The sequence below is a fragment of the Leopardus geoffroyi genome, chromosome E2, assembly GCF_018350155.1.
Source record: "Leopardus geoffroyi isolate Oge1 chromosome E2, O.geoffroyi_Oge1_pat1.0, whole genome shotgun sequence".
In the NCBI taxonomy this organism is placed as follows: domain Eukaryota; kingdom Metazoa; phylum Chordata; class Mammalia; order Carnivora; family Felidae; genus Leopardus; species Leopardus geoffroyi.
In genome coordinates this window covers 42,873,652-42,889,635 of record NC_059335.1, presented here as the reverse complement: position 1 = coordinate 42,889,635, position 15,984 = coordinate 42,873,652, and the positions used below count along the sequence as shown (strand labels likewise).

Genomic DNA, 15,984 nt, shown 5'->3' with positions numbered 1-15,984 from the left:
GAGTTGGCAGCCCCCTCCTGCTGTCCGTGAGAGGCAAGTCACCCTTTACTCATTGGCCCTGGATCGGTGCTCCTTCTCCTTAGCAAGAATAAGACAGCTCCCACTCCACTGACTCCCTTGCCATGGCATCCTTTATCTCCTGGGCTCCAGAGGATGTTTGTTCCATCTCCATAGATCCTAGGAATGACCAGTTTTATCTCTAGTAGCCCCTTAGGATGGGGTTCATGGGATGGCCTCTTCATCCTTATCACTGCCTCTTCTTCCCTCTAGAAAAGCTACCCCCTTCTCAGTTCAAAGAATCATGCTCCCTCCCCCCAGAGAGGACAGGTGTACTGCCCTCTCCCTTTGCTTTTTGGGTTGGTTGCTGAGCCCCAGAAGACAGGATGGCCACTGTCTTAACTTGGCTCAGATAGGCTTCCCTGCCTTCCCCTGGGATTGGGGGCTTAGTCAGTCCCAATCTCATCAGTGTTCTCTTCCCCATGCCTAGCCTTCCTGGCCTAGAAGGCTGTTCTCCCCAGTCCCCAGTACTTCTCTCAGGTAAAGTGATCTGCTTTATCTCCCCATCCCTTCCCTTAGCAAACCTTTGGTGAAAATAGAGGTAGAGGGCTTTGGTGAAAATAGAGATATAGGACTGTCCATCTTTAGTTCAATCCAGTAAGTATTGGCTGAGTACCTTCTGGTGCTAGGAATCAAAGAAAGGAAGAAGAGATTAGAATGCACTGGTGAGGTCAAGGTTAAGGAAGGGCATTCCAGGAAAGAGACCCACATAGGCAAAAAGTAATAGGCATGCTATGTTTATAGGACAGTGGGGAGACTGAATTGGGGAAGCTCTGGAATCAGGGATCCAGTCAGGCATAGGGCCTGGCAGTGCTGACCCAAGAGTGGAGATTTTGTCCTCAGGGCATTAGGGTACCCTGCAGGTTTTCATCAGGGATATCCTAAGACTGAATGCTGTTTTTTTTTTAGGAAAGTTAACCTTGTTGCAGTGTGCAGAATGACTAGCAAGGATGAGCCTGGAGGCAGGTGGGAGATTGTAGAAGCGCCCCATGTCTGGGGTAATGAAGATCTGGGCTGCTGAGGTTCTAAAGTTTCAGTGGTAAAAATATTAGTAGCAGCAATCCAGCAACCATTTATGGAACATCTACTAGTTGTCAAGCACATTATATCTATTAAATATATGTATATATACCTGTATATATGTATATGGTATGGAAACTGAAGCTGAGAGAGGTCAATTACCTTGCCTGAGGCCACATAAGTCACAGATCTCAGAAGCAGTAGAGTGGGGATTTGAATGAGTCTAAGTTAGCCTGGCCTAAAGCTTGTGCTGTACACCTGTATCTGACAGCAAGGGACAGAAGAGCACGAAGAGTTCAAAGTATCAGGATCTTCAGGTGAGATGCACTGTTGGCATTGAAGTTCAGATACTGGAAAGTTGGGAATAAGGGATGCTTTAGACTGAGAATATGAATTTTGGTTGAGATAAAGGTGATAGTAAAATATTTAGATGAAGGATCCTGTGGACAATTGGCAACACTGGACCAGGACATGAATGATGAGACAATAGGGGGATACTGAATTGTTGGTTATTCCTGTAGAGGTAACTTTTGAAGCCATGCAAACAAATTTATTATCCTCGGAAGTAAACCTCAGATTGAAAGACCCAGGTCTGAACCCTGGGTGCCACAGAAGAATCCGGAAACAGGGCAATTGGAGTGGTGAGTGGAGCCCTGGAAAACACAGTGTCACAATAGTCCAGGAGAGAAGATTCCAGAAGAAAAGAATAGTTAATATTAGATCATTCCTGGCCTCACAGGCGACTCCATTCCCAGTCCCTTATAGGGCCTCCAGCCTCACAGAGCATGTGTGGAGTGACGGTCTGAGCACCTGGGCTGGGTCCTGCTGGGATCATAGCTTAACAACCGGCTGAGAAAGCGAGTTGGCAGTGGAGAAGATGGGGAAAGAGGGAAGACCCAGAGCCTGACCTGTGATGGCAGGTGGATGGGGTGTGGCTTCTGAAGATCAGAGGAGGAGACCTGACTTGCTGTGTCTGAGGTCCTATGCCAGACCCTTTACTATGTTACTTGATGCTCACATAACCCATTTAGATCTCACTACATTTGCCATTTTACAGATTAGAAAAACAAGACTCAGAGAGGTCAGGTGATAGATAAGCAATTGAACTAGGTTTATCTAGTCCCAGTGCCCAGGCTCTTTTTACCAAACTGAGTGGGAAGTTTGCTTTTTATCAATCAGTACAAACCTGCATCCAGGCAGGGCTCAGGAATGGTTTGTTCACAGGAAAGATCCTTAGAGGCTGGAGAGGGGAAGTGAAGATCCCATGAAGCTTAGGATTAAAGATGAACTAGAAGCCAGTATTCCAGTCCCCTCAGACCTACTATTCTACCAGGTGGAGAAGGTTCCAAAGGCCCCCAGTTCTTACAGTTTCCAATGTCCTGTCTTTTTCCCTCAGATGCTCACATATATTCTGAGCTTCCTGCCTCTGTCAGATCAGAAAGAGGCCTCCCTCGTGAGTCGGGCTTGGTACTGTGCAGCCCAGAATGCTCTTCGGGAGGTAAGGTGGCCACCCTCATCTGGCCCATTCTCAGTTGTCTGTTACTTCAGTTTGCTTGTGGCCCTGCTCATACATCATCCATCCATCCATCCATCCATCCATCCATCTATCCATGCACACTTGTTCACACATATGTTACATTCATACATACTTGGCTCTGGGTACAGTGCTGGGACTTTACAGATGAATAAGACATAGTCCCCTGCCCAGAGGAGCTCATAGTCCAGTGAAGGAGAAAGACAAGTACGTTAGTGATCGTGATGTCGTGTGTTGGGTGCTATGACATTGGAATGAAGGGTGCAACAAGAACAGGAAGAAGGGCATCCAAAGGAGAGCAGCAGCATCAGGAAAAGTTTCCTCATGGAATAGGATAAGGGTGAAGGTTGGTCTTCCATACTGGTAACAGCACAGGTGAAGGCGCCAAGGTGTGAAATAGTTCTGGATATGACCACACAAGTTCCATGTGACTAGAACTTAGATAGAAGTGGTGGGAGATGAAGCTAAAGAGAGGTCAGGCTGCAAACTGGCACTATTGCTGGGGTTCCATCCTGATTACCATCACGGAGCCTTTAAAGGAATGTTAAGGCAGGGGAGTGACAAGGTGTGATGTGTCTTAGATCTCTGCAGTGCAGAGTGGACTGGAGAGGGTGAGTCGGGGTGTGGGGAGACAGCCCAGCTCAGAAGTGCGTGCAGACATCTGTGACAGTTTGAAAGGCAAGCAGTGAAAGCTCCTTGTTTTAATCTTGACTTCTTTGAATATTCCTGAGGTTGAACAGTTTTCTCATTAGCTGACCATTTCTATTTCCTTCTCTTGTTTATTCACGTTCTTTATCCATTTAATCATTAGCATCGTAGTATTTTCCTTATCCATTTGTATGAACCTTTTATATATTAAAGAGATTACTCTTTTACATATTCATTGAAATATATTCCTAACATATTTGCTTTTGAATTTGATTTGTAGGTATGTGCTTATTTATGAGATACAGAGGTTAAATTTCTATGTTGTGGATCCTGAACATCTTTTGTTTTCTTGCTTTTTAAATTTGGAGACCCCTTGCCTCCTCAGTGATTTGATGTACCTCATATTTCTCTCCTTTTTTTTATTAGACTCTATTTTTTAGAGAGGTTTTAGGTTCACAACACAATTTTTTCTTCTATTTTATGGTTTCAATTTTTATAGTAATTTTTTTAATTGGCGAAATTTATTTTGATTTATGCTATCAGATAAGAAACTAAACTAATTAGTTTTCAAATAGCCCTGATACCATTTATATATAATCTTCCCCTTCCTTTCTGGGTTGGACTTCTCCTCTGTCACACATTAAATGTGTGTATACACATAGGGTCTGTTGTCATGTAATCTATCCTGTATCATTGAGCTTAGTTAGTGTGTAAAGATAGTTGGACTTGTGGAAAATTGAAGTATGAGACATCTAGATGGTGAGATGCAGTTGGTTGTTGAATTTCTGAATGAGGAGTTCAAGAGAAGTGTCTCAGTAATAAATACAGAGTTGGGTATCATTACAGAATGGGTAGAGGTTAAAACATGGATCTAAGTAACTTGCCCCAGGGAGCACATGACGATCCATAGGAAGAGCAGGCCACAGAATCCCCAGGGGGAGTACACCAGTCTAAGGGGGTGGTATGGAGGAGGCACCAGTGAGGCATAGAGGAGATTCCAGTGAGAAGAGGGGGCAGAAGTCATAAGTGGAGAGCATTTACAGTGTTGAGTGGATGACTAACAGTGTCATATCCCATGAAGAGTCCAGAAAATAAAGAGCAGATAGTGTCTGTGATGTCCAATGTCCAGAGAGGTCCCCAGTGACTTCAGCAACACTTGGCATCTGGAGGAAAAGCCAGGTGTGTGGAGGAATGAATGAGATAAGAAGGACCGTGTAGACAGTTGACCTCCTTTGCAAGAAATTTCCCCACGAAAGGAAGGAAATAAATGGGGCAATAATGAGAGGTTGAGGGGACTTGACAAAAGGATTTTCATTGGGAGAAATCTCAAATGTGTTCTTATGCTGCAGAGAGTAATAAAGGAGGGGCGAATGTGAATGAATGAAGAAGAGAGGTGAGAAATGGTGGATGCCACCTGAGGTGATACAGGCCTGGTCTTCGATAGGGTGGGAGGATGTCGCTTCTGCTCAGGAAGTGGCAGTGTGGAGCAGTTTGCTGAGGAAGCTTCTCTGAAGCTAGTGGCCTCTTTGCTGGGTGAATCTGGGGGCCACATTGTCATAGGGAAGTAAAAAGAGAGGTAGAGGCAGGGGCCTCAGCACAAAGGCTTGGAATCTTCCAGGGCAGAAGGAAGTGGGAGAGTTACCAGAGCTGCTCAGAGAGCCCTCACTCACTTAGATACTGATGCTGCCTGTCTGTGCCTAGCCCTGTGCTGGGCCCTGGGGCTGCAGGGCTGGGGGAGGCACAGCACTTGTGAGTTGGTAGTAAGCACAAGCCAAAGGAGTGGGTAGGTAGTAGTAGTGCTGCATTTGGAGTCTTGTGTGGGACACAGGGGATCAGAGAAGATTCAGAAAAGACTTCATGGAGAAGGGCGTGCCTGGGATGAGGCTAGAGAGGGGAATAAATATTTGCCAAATAGACAAATAGGAGTAGGTGAGAGGTGAGACAACCCTCACACTCATCACTACAACCAAACAGAAAAAGCAGCCAAGTGGAGGCATGGCACCATGAGGCACCAATAAGAAGTGCCATTCCCAGAGCCAGGGCTGGGGGCGGGAGGGAGGGGGAGTGGGGGCAGGTGTGGGAAAGCTGGGCGCAAAGAAGTAGGCAGGGCTCCAGTGCTGGCAGAGAAGCTCAGCCTCCATCGCATGGAGTAGAGAACCTTCAAGGGGTCTGAAGAGCATGGTCAATTTGCCTTTTATAAGGATCACCTGGTGACAGTACCAAGACTAGAATGGAGCCAGAAAGACTGAGGGCCAGGACCTTCAAAAGGGGACAACTGCTGTAATGTATTTCTGAGAGACAATACAGGAACCTGATCTAGGGCACAAGCTATGAGGCAGGAGCAGAGGGACATGCATGCTACAGTGTGTCAGAGAGATAAGATGGAAGGGACTTTGGTCACCATGAATGTGGAGTGTGAGAGAAGTGTCTAGAATGGCTCCCAGATCTCTGACTTGGGTGACTTGGTGGAGGGCACTAAAAGTTAAGAAAAAGGGGCATCAGTGGGGGATAAGACAGTGAATTCAGACGTGGTCATGTTACACCTGTGTATCTGGCAAGTTCCATCGGGTAACTAATTCCCAGGGTCCACAGATAAAGTCGTTGGACTGGGATGAAGTGCAGTCTGCCAGGGCGCACAGGGAGGACAGCAGAGAGTGTGTGCACGTACGTGTGTGTGTGTGTGTGTGTGTGTGGTGGGGTGGAACATACCATGAGGAACTCACTCTCTCTCTTCTTTGGTGACCCCAAAAGAGGCTGATGGGAAACAGGCTAGACAGTAGGAGGAGAGCCAGGCAGGCAGAGCCACAGAGCCCCCAGTGGGACATAGCATGGAGGAAACTGGCCATCCACAGCAGGTGGCATGGCAGGAAGGACACTTGTAGGAGGTCTGAGAGGAGCCCCCAGGTGTTGATGACCTTGCTGGATGGGAGGGGTAAGTGGGTGAGGCAAGGGGCAAAAGGCGGCTAGCTCAGGTATAGGTGTGCCCACATGCTTCCAAGAGACCTGACGTCAGAGGAAAGGGGAGAAACAGGAGTAATGAGGAGAGGGAGGCAGGATCAAGGGAGGCCTTTTTTGTGACTCTGGGGCATTTGTAAACTGAGGAAGGAGCAGTGGACTGCGGGTTACTATGGAAGAAGGTGGGGCAGGCCCAGTAGGCCCAGAGAAGGGGATTAGGAGCAAGAGAGGGAAGGAGATTAGGATGGGTCCTGACAACTGGTGAATATGAACAGGGCAAAGGGAGGGCCTTCCCACCTGATGGCTTTGGCTTCTCTCTGAAACACAACAGGTCATCTCTGGGAAAGTTGGAGTGAGGGGAGGGTGGTGCACTTGTGTCAGGGGCTGGAGAGAATGGTGGGCATGGAGAGAAAACTTGAGAGGGATGAGAAGAGAGCCAGAAGGTGGGGAGGAGGTGGCAGTGGGGGAGGCAAGAGGGGAGACTGTGGCTTCCACAGGCAGAATTCTGTACTCCCAGCATAGACCCAGAGGAGGCAGCAGTCTCATAGTCCCTGGCAGGGCTGGGGGCAAGAAGAATGGGCACGGCAGCATGGCAGGCAGGGCCACAGGACCCCAAGGAGAAGTAATCAGGGCAGAGGTTCTTTGAGTCCAGCAAATAAGGAGAGGGAAGGAGAAGAAAAGTGGGCAGTCAGGAAGGAATAGATGAGAATAGGATAAGGGAGTGAGGAGAAAGAGGCCAGGGCAGAGTTTGAGATCGTAGAATCCACCATCTCAGCACTGGGGCTCCTCCAGCTAACTGGGAGGCCTAGATGGGATGCTGACAAAGACCTATTTGGTGGCTCTGCAAAACTCAGCCCCACCCGGGCTGGGAGCACTGGAAGGCCAGGCCACAGGTACATGGCATCTAGGGTTCTGCTGACATCCCACCACAACCATGTCCCAGAGAGCAATTTTCAGAATTCATTGTCAGGAACCATCTTCCAGGGCTCATATGTGGGCAGGTTGATAAGGAAGCAGTGCCCCCTGCTGGTATGTGCTACCAAAGATACTGGTTCACCAAAGCATGACTGGGGTTCAAGCCTCACCAGGCCAAGCTAGGATGCTGGATTGATGACTTGTTATTCTCCCTGACCTACCCCCACTTAATCCCAGTTTTTCTCAAATAAGAAGGTAGACAAAGGCAGTGCCCCCCTGCCCTCCCCCCAACACAGGATCTGCCCATTCCGGTGAGAGCCTGGTTGCCTGCCACTGGGTTGGTCTCTGTGAAGAACTCAGGACAGCTCAGCTTCTGCCCTCCGCTGCCTTCTCTTGCTTGGGGTGTTTATAAAGGCCCCCAGGAGCCTCTGGAAATGACCCCCAAGGTCTAGCTCCTCTCTATAGACCAAAGCCCCTGGGTGCCAGAGCATACACTTTCTTCTGGAGAACAGCATGCCGTTTGGGATCCCTATGCCAGCAGATGGGAGAGCCATTTCTCTATCAGATGGGTTTCCAATCTTGCCCACAAGCCTGCAGTTTCAGCTCAGGGCTTCATTAGGTACAATGACGTCTTGGCCTCTCACAGTCAAGGGATATGTGCCCCTTTTAGCAGATTTAGGGCATTTTCTTAAAAATTTTTTTTTTTCAACGTTTATTTATTTTTGGGACACAGAGAGATAGAGCATGAACGGGGGAGGGGCAGAGAGAGAGGGAGACACAGAATCGGAAACAGACTCCAGGCTCTGAGCCATCAGCCCAGAGCCCGACACGGGGCTCGAACTCACGGACCGCGAGATCGTGACCTGGCTGAAGTCGGACGCTTAACCGACTGCGCCACCCAGGCGCCCCTTAGGGCATTTTCCAAATGACTTGGCATTTACTGTTAAGATGCCAGCATTGTGAAAAAAGGACAGGGGGCTTAGTTGGCTCCTTTGTGGATGAGGCAGCTGGAACTAGAGCAGATATGCTTGCAGTCCTCCTTTGGACCTCTAGAAGCATCTTCCTAGGGCCTAGGAAGGGTACCTTCCTACACTGGGGCTAAAGACCAGAATCCAGGAGCCTGCTTCTTCTGTCTGCTGCTCTGCTCCCCACAAATGAAAAATATCACTAAAAGGCTGCTCCTGGGCACCTGCACTTTGAGTCTGAGGCAGACCACCTGGGTGATGGCTTAGAGGCTGCCCCCACACCACCAAGAAAAACAGTGGGGAGCAAGGAGGCGGTCTTAAATCTCAACACACACACACACACACACACACACACACACACACGCCCCTCCCAGTAGCTGCTAAGACCTGCTTTACATCAGGTCCTGTGCCTTTATTTGATGGGTTTTATTGCCACCAACCAACCCTGGACTTGGACTGTAGGCTGACTACCATTGCCCCCCCTCAGCTGTTCATCTACCTGTTCATAGGGAGGTTGTGGGAGAGGGAAGAACATGAGAACATTCCTGGCTGCCAAGGCTCAGGAAGCAAAAGAAACAAGGACTACGGCAGGCCCCTGGGGGTGGGAGGGTGGGGGCACAAGATGTGAAGGTGGAGGTAGTACTGCCTCGGCAGCCAGCCCTGCTCTGCACTTGGCAGCCACAGCATACTCTTCATCACCAGACTGCTTCCTCTGTCAGGCAGGGCTTTCAAATGGCTGGAGGTCTGCTTTACCATTCTCTTCTAGAACCTTTTCTCCCTGCTCTTTTCATCATTTTGTATCACCTTCCCCACCCAGTGGGATCTTCCCACTCTCCTTAAATCTTAGAGAAGAACGCAGGCCCTTGGGGTTCCCACTACTCCATTGTCTCCCAGTGTCCACGATAGGGGGCTGTGGGAAGTGATCCTCTGGCCCACAATCCCTACATTCCTGGAATGGGATCTGGACAGGGAGCCCGGTTTGACCCCTGATTCCCGTGGAAGTAGTCAGGAGCCGGCCCCCATTTCTTCCCTTCCCTTCCTTTTAGGCTCTATGCCCAAAGTGGGGCTGAACTCATGACCCTGAGATCCAGAGTCACGTGCTCTGCCGATTGAGCCAGCCAGGTGCCCCAGGCCCCCATTTCTCACCACACACTCCTTCCCATGATGACAGCCATAGGTATCTGTTTCTCTCTGTGACAGAAGCCAGCCTAGTTTCTCTACCTGGGAATGAGTTTCATGTGTCTTCCTGGGAGAATCCTGTAATAAGTGTCTTGTAGGAGTGTGTATTATGTGTCATTTCTACCTTTCTGACTTCCTTTTGATGATGTTCTGTGGGGTAGAAGTGGGGAACATCGCTTGTTCTTGCAGTAACTTACAGGACAGGTTTTTTAGAGAGCTTGCTTTCCTGCATTGGGATCACATTGATGGATTAAAGCAAGAGCTTTTGAGTACTGCTTGCCTGCACCCTGGGCTTCCATCAAAGGTAGAAAAAACCTCCCCCATACCTGTTCCTCACACACCTGTCCCAACTTCCCTTTGGCACAAAATCAGGGAAGTTTCTGTGAAAACTGGGACTCCCCAAATGTCTACGCAAGCCAGCCTGTTCTCCTGACTTAACCCTGAGCTCGCCTCTGAGCTCCACCCCACGCCAGCCATAGACTCTCCACTCTCCCCTGTTCCTCCACAGCAGGGCCAGCCCCACTTTCTTGGCGCCACAAGATTCATTCTCTTAGCTTCTGCCCACAGAAATAGGAGACTTCTCCTTCCTTACCTGGACAAAGAAGATGGACACTCCAGAGATGAACCCCAGGGATCTCAAGCACATCTTGAACTCTGCAACCTGCAGGACCCACACATGTTGGTGCGCACACACATATGCACACATGTATGCACACATTTTTGCTGACACACAAAACCCATTTTTGCAAACATTCATGTGGCTAAGATACTGAAGCCACCAGGGGACCAAGGCCTCACTGCCTGCCCTAGACTTCTGGCACCTGGGCCACCCAGCGCGTGGTGGTGACAATTGCTTTGCTTCTTACTGCCTTCGGCTGTTCTGAGAGCTATTTATATGCTCTTGAGAAAGCGAAGGAGGCTGGTTGCTTAGCTAATGCTGAGCTCTCTCTGGAGTAGGAGCTGAGTCTGTGGGTCTCAGGGCCACCTTCTGAAAGGCCCAAAGTTTGGGATCTATCATACTTTGTCCTTCTGCCTCCTGGGGGCTTCACTGGCTCTCCTCTAGGTCACCCCCAGCCCCCTGTCCCCAGCATGCCAATGCCCCACCCCTCTGTAGGCATCCAGTCCCATCCATCACTAACCTTCCTGCCCTCCCCTCAAGTCATCCCCTTTGAGCCCCAGAGTGACTTGTCCCCTTCGACCACACATGACACCGCACAGCACAGCGGTCTCCATTGTGACAGGGTCCTTCCCTGATCTCTGGCTTCAGAGACCTGATGGCCAACCCTCTCTGAAGCCAGAGGGCTAACCCCAGTCCTATTGTTGCCCCTTAGACCAATGTGCAGTACAACATCCCTGTGTCCTCTGCCTCCCTCCCGGCCATCAAGAGCCTGGGCCTCAGGGGCATCACCTGCATCAGCCTGACCAACCTGGATGACTCACCAGCTTCGCATGAGGTGCTGGAGTGTGTTGCCTACCACTTGGGCCCGCATCTGCAGAGCTTGTGCCTCAGTGGGGGCAGCCCCTCGGAGGCCGCCTTTGTGGCCCTGATCCTAGGCTGCCCAGCCCTGCGTATCCTTGACCTCAGTGGCTGCAACAGCCTCTTCACATCGGGCATGCTACTAGCTCAGCCCGAGACGGCACAGCGGGTCCAGCAGGTGTTGAGTGGCCTCTGTGAGCTCAACTTGGCTGGCCTGTGGGACCTGACCGACCTCAGCTTCAACCGGCTCAGCAGCTGTGCCCCCCGCTTGGAGCGCCTCTCCTTGGCCTACTGTCACCTCACCTTTGAATTAGGCCCAGCCTGGGGCTCCCTTGGCCCCCAAGACTCCTCCCCCTCCCAACTCTCCTTCCACAACCTGCTGCGGTTCGTGAAGGAAAGGGCTGGTAGTCTGCATGCCCTGGACCTGAGTGGCACTGGCTTGCTCCCTGAGGCCCTGCAGGCCCTGGGTCAGGTGGCCGGGCTGCAGCTGCAGGAACTGAGCCTGCATGGCTGCCAGGACCTCTCCACAGAGGCTGTGGCTGCCCTTTGCCGCCTGCAATCGGGCCTGATCTCCTTGGACCTCGGCGGCTGCTCAGGACTGGCTGATGGGGCACTCGTGGCCATAAGCCAGGGCCTGGGGCACCTGCAGCGCCTCAGCCTGAGGAAGCTGCAGCGGCTGACAGACGCAGGATGTACGGCCTTGGGGGACCTGCAGGAGCTGCAGAGCTTGGACCTGGCAGAGTGCTGCCTGGTGAGTGGGTGGGGCCTGGCTCAGGCCCTGGGTTCAGGGCACAGAGCTCCAGCCCCACTGGCCTCCCTCAGCCTGGCCTACTGCGCCTCACTCAAGGTGAGCACACCATCTCCTTCCTTCCTCTCCAGGGCTGTGGCTGGGGGAGTTGCACATGTCGCAGCAGGGAGGAACTGCCCAATGTTTATGTCCAAGGAACAGTAGTGAGAACAGAACTTAGGACACAAGGGGAAAGGAGCCTGGACAGACAGTGCTGTTGCCAGCGCTCCCCCGCTCAGCCCCTACCGTGTGCCTGCATGGAGGGAGGTCCAGGACACCAGGCTGGCCCAGCCCACAAGGTGGCACACACCTCATATGCAAAGTGCTCGGTGACCCGGGCAGTTTGGGTAGGGGTACTGAGTGCAGGTGTTCGTTCTGGAGGCAGGAAAGATGAAAGAAGGGGTCTGCAGGGAGTGGGCACCGAGGTTACACAGGGAGGTTGCTCAGGCAGGGCCTGACAGAGGTAATATGATGTGTCACAGGGTCATTTCTTGGCTGCAGCCAATTCATTAGGACTCAGCCCTGTCCCTCTGGGTGGCATCCCTAACTTGGCAATATCAGTCTCTCCCTCTTTAGTGGATCATTCCTTCAAACTGTCATTGTACCCAGGGCATTCCAACCTGAACACCGTCTCCTTTCCCCCACAAGTGCTTCTCTTGCCCTGCCCCACTCTGTCTTCCTGTTACCGCCATGTGTCTCTTTATCAGCTCTCCCACGTATCTCTGCATCTCTTTACAAACCAGCTTCCTCTACTCTGCCCTTAGCTCCTGCTTCTGGCAGGTGGCAGCCCTACCCCCACAGTGACCTCAGAGTTCTGCTTCACATTCTAGAGGGAGCATACCTGACTGGCTCAGCTAGGGTCAGATGTCCAATGAGGGTCCAATAAGCTGTGGTCAGAGGGCTGCCTCAGCCCACACCTTCAGGAGGGGCCTGGAGTACAGGCAGGGCAGATACTTTAGAAACTTCCACCTGCATCCTTCCTGCCCGACAATCTAGGCCTTTGTCCTCCAGCAAACTCCTCCTGGTGTCCCTACCTTTCACCAACACAGGGACATTGTTGCTTCCCTCTATGGACCCACTGGTAGCTCTCTGTTGCCTGTGGGGCTGGAATCTTGAGTAGAACCTGCATAGGGACCCTTGCAGAAGTCACCTGCTCATTGCTCTCTCCCTTCTCCACTTCCCTCCTAGGATGCCTCAGTGCTCTCCCTGATCCCAGTGCTGAGCCCAAGCCTCAGGGTGCTAGACTTATCTTCCTGTGTGGCCCTCACCAACAGGACCCTGCAGGCCATCTCTGCCTACCTAACCCACCTCTCAGTCCTGCGCCTGGCCTGGTGCAAGGAGCTCCGAGACTGGGGACTTCTGGGGCTGGGGGAACCAAGTGAAGAGCCTACACAGGAGCCCCAGGTGCAGGTCATGGAAGGCAGGGGCGGTCCCTGGATTCAGCTACCCACCCCCCCACCCCCCGCCCCTCCTGAATGTCTCTCTAGGACCATTTGAGGGCCAAACTCAGGAGGAACCTGAGAAGCAGGAGCCTCTTCCCACAGCTACATCAAGAGTTGGAGCATCAGGCCTCAGGCCCCAAGGAGCCTCCCCAGCCACAGGGCCCTTCCCTGCTCATGCTGCGGGCCTTGCAGGAGTTGGACCTCACAGCCTGCAGCAAGCTAACTGATGCCAGTTTGGCCAAGGTGTGGGATTGGGACTGGAGGTGTGGATAGGCTGATGATCCTGGCACTAGACCCAGGCCCAGGCCAACCCACTCTTTGCTTGGAAGAAGTTCCATTCTCTTTGGCTTCTGCTACCTCTGGCTGGGGGTGGGGGAACCTGGAAGAGCCCTGGGCTCCAGTGCCCTATCATACCCTCCCACTCCTCACCCCATCCTTGCAGGTGCTCCGGTTCCCCCAGCTGAGGCAACTGTCACTGAGCCTGTTGCCAGCACTCACAGACAAGGGTTTGGTGGCTGTGGCCAAGGGCTGCCCCAGCCTGGAGCACTTGGTGCTGAGTCACTGCAGCCTCCTCAGTGATGAGGGCTGGGCCCAGGCAGCCAGCTCCTGGCCGAGGCTGCGGCACCTCAACCTATCCAGCTGCAGTCAGCTCACAGAGCAGTGAGTTGTCTGATGATGCCACAAGTCAGTACAGGGGCTGGCCTGGGTCCCCATGCCAGGTCAGGCACTCACTGGAGGCCTCCCCACAGAACTCTGGATACCATTGGGCAGGCGTGCAAGCAGCTCCGGATGTTAGATGTGTCCATGTGCCCTGGTATCAGCATGGCTGCCATCAGGCACTTCCAAGCCCAACTGCCCCAGGTGGCCTGCATCCAGTCCCGCTTCGTGGGAGGGGCTGACCTGACCTTGACGCTCTAGGGGCAGGTCAGTAACCAACCGTTTGGCTCAGCCTCCATTGCCCTGAGTCCCCAGCCCTGACCTCTTGACCTGGAGTTTGACCGAATGCCTCCTACCCTCCTCTGCCGCATACCCCAAGCTACAAACTCCTTTTCTAGGACTGGGGATAGAACTAATCCGGGGCAGCACAAGGGGCTTCCTGCTCCAGTCTGCCCTACAGCCCAGCAAGTGCCTCTTCCAGCTATAGGCTGCTGCCACAGGCCCATAGAAATGCCAGCTCCTGCTCTCCTGACCAGGCCTAGGTCCGGAGGCCAGGCCCACAGGTGGGATGCATCTGATGTTGGGGAGGAGCCGACCTTGTGCCGCTTGCCCTGCCCACTTCTCACAAAGGAGCTCTCCCAGCCCTTACCAGCACGGAGTTTTAGCAGCCAAGCCACAGACTTTGTTGTAAACTCAAACAAGATTAAAAATTCCAGATCTTACCTCCTTGTCTGAAGTTCTCAGGCTAAAGGGCTCCCCCGCCTCCCTACCTCAGTTGAAGCAGCCCAGCCTAGCCCAGGGACAACGTGGACAAAACACCAGAGGCACATAGACAATTTCTTCCTTACACCTGACCCAAAGCACCACAGGCACCACCAGCAAGTCCTAACTTCTTCCCCAACATGGTTGGAGACTAGAAGCCTGGAGGCCTCTCCCAGCATGAGCCTCCAAGCATGTCTTGCAGGAAAGGCACATCCCAGACAGACCCGAGGAGCACAATGATTAAGGATGCAGTGGTCTTCAGAAAGAAAAAGAGAGGACAGGATCTCTGGCTTGGAAGGGTCATTAGAGGGCATCTAGTCCAACCTCCTAAACAGTGCCAGTGACTTCTCAACAGCAGCTCTGAGAAGCCACTTGGCCCTTCATGTGTCCACCCACACTTTGTCTATCTATCCATCAGTTCTAGGAACAGCTAGCATGGCTGCCTGAGTGCCTGCAGCACTGTACTTTATGTGGGGATTCAGAGGTGCCAAAGCTTTCCCAGCGCCCCGGTCATTTGGGGAGGCAAATTAGCCAACAGACAGGGACAGTCCAGTGTGCAGGGCATGCATAAATAGAGAAGCACCTGGAACTGGGAGCCCAGGGGAGCAATGAACATACCCTGGGAGATCAAGGAAAGACTCAAGGCAGTGAAAAGCAAGCAGAAGGGAAGGAAGAGGGCAATCAGAAAGGACCAGGGAAATGCACAGTGCAGGCCAGAGCTGGCACTGGGGAGGAAAGGGCGGGTCTCACAGGATGCAGGGAGGATGCCAGCTTGGATCAAGCACAGAGAACTCTGCAAGCCACAGGCCTTTTATTAGATGGCATAAACCACGTGTCTGCAACCCATCTTAGCTCAACTCTGCTCAGTTGGGAAACTGTGACCATCATCCCATGGACAACAGGGAGGCACTGAAAAATACAGGTTGGGGGTAGTGTGCATGTGAGTGTACAATCAGATCAACTTCATGTTTGAGAAAGACTTGGGGTATTGAGGACCAGAGGAGCAAGGCAGGAAGTCAGGAGATTCTTGCCAAGATGTTAGTGGCCTGGACAAAGGAGTGGAGACATTGGGGAAGAGGAACTGATGCTATTAGAAGTCTTAACTGCATCTGGGATCCTGACCTCGATTTCCATTTTGAACTCAATAGCAAGTTGAACTATTCCAACTGTGGTGGGAAGTCTCTGAATGTAGGAGTGGGCATATTGGGCCCTGGAGGCCTGAGTCAGAAGCAGGTGCTCTCCCAGCACATTCTCCAAAGAGATGCCATTTCATCAGTTTTCAAGGTAACATGTTGATGGTCAATACTGTTAAAAAGGTACTGAGATGGTGTTGAGAAATAGCGGTAGTGAGAGGCACAGAGAAGGTCAGAGTGGTGGCAGCTTTCAGCCTGCCCTGTGGGTTGGTGTGCTAGCCTCTGAGATTGACCTCCAGCTGGGCCCAATACCCCTCACCACTTTCTGTCCCCAGTGGTCTTGCCTGTCCGTGGCCACCACCACACCCTGCTGCTGCAGTGGATTTGAATCAGAATGCAAGGCTTGCACTGAATTCCCTCATCAGAATCAACACATCCTTCCACCACCAGGGG

At 52.0% G+C, this 15,984-nt stretch overlaps 1 protein-coding gene across 7 annotated transcripts in view; it reads left to right on the top strand.

Moving 5' to 3' along the window:
- EXOC3L1 (exocyst complex component 3 like 1) overlaps positions 1-15,984 on the top strand; it is a 35,513-nt gene that overhangs the window by 781 nt on the left and 18,748 nt on the right. For 3 of the 7 annotated variants that reach the window (XM_045443052.1, XM_045443053.1, XM_045443051.1), the window contains exon 1: positions 2,474-2,575. Coding sequence is in view for 4 of the 7 variants with exons in the window: in XM_045443059.1 (XP_045299015.1) it covers positions 1,349-1,394; positions 2,474-2,575; positions 10,605-11,597; positions 12,726-12,941; positions 13,025-13,222; positions 13,422-13,639; positions 13,729-13,897 (1,942 nt within the window). In the remaining 3 variants the exon portion in view is untranslated. The other 4 variants (XM_045443062.1, XM_045443059.1, XM_045443063.1 and 1 more) reach the window with 4 other exon arrangements.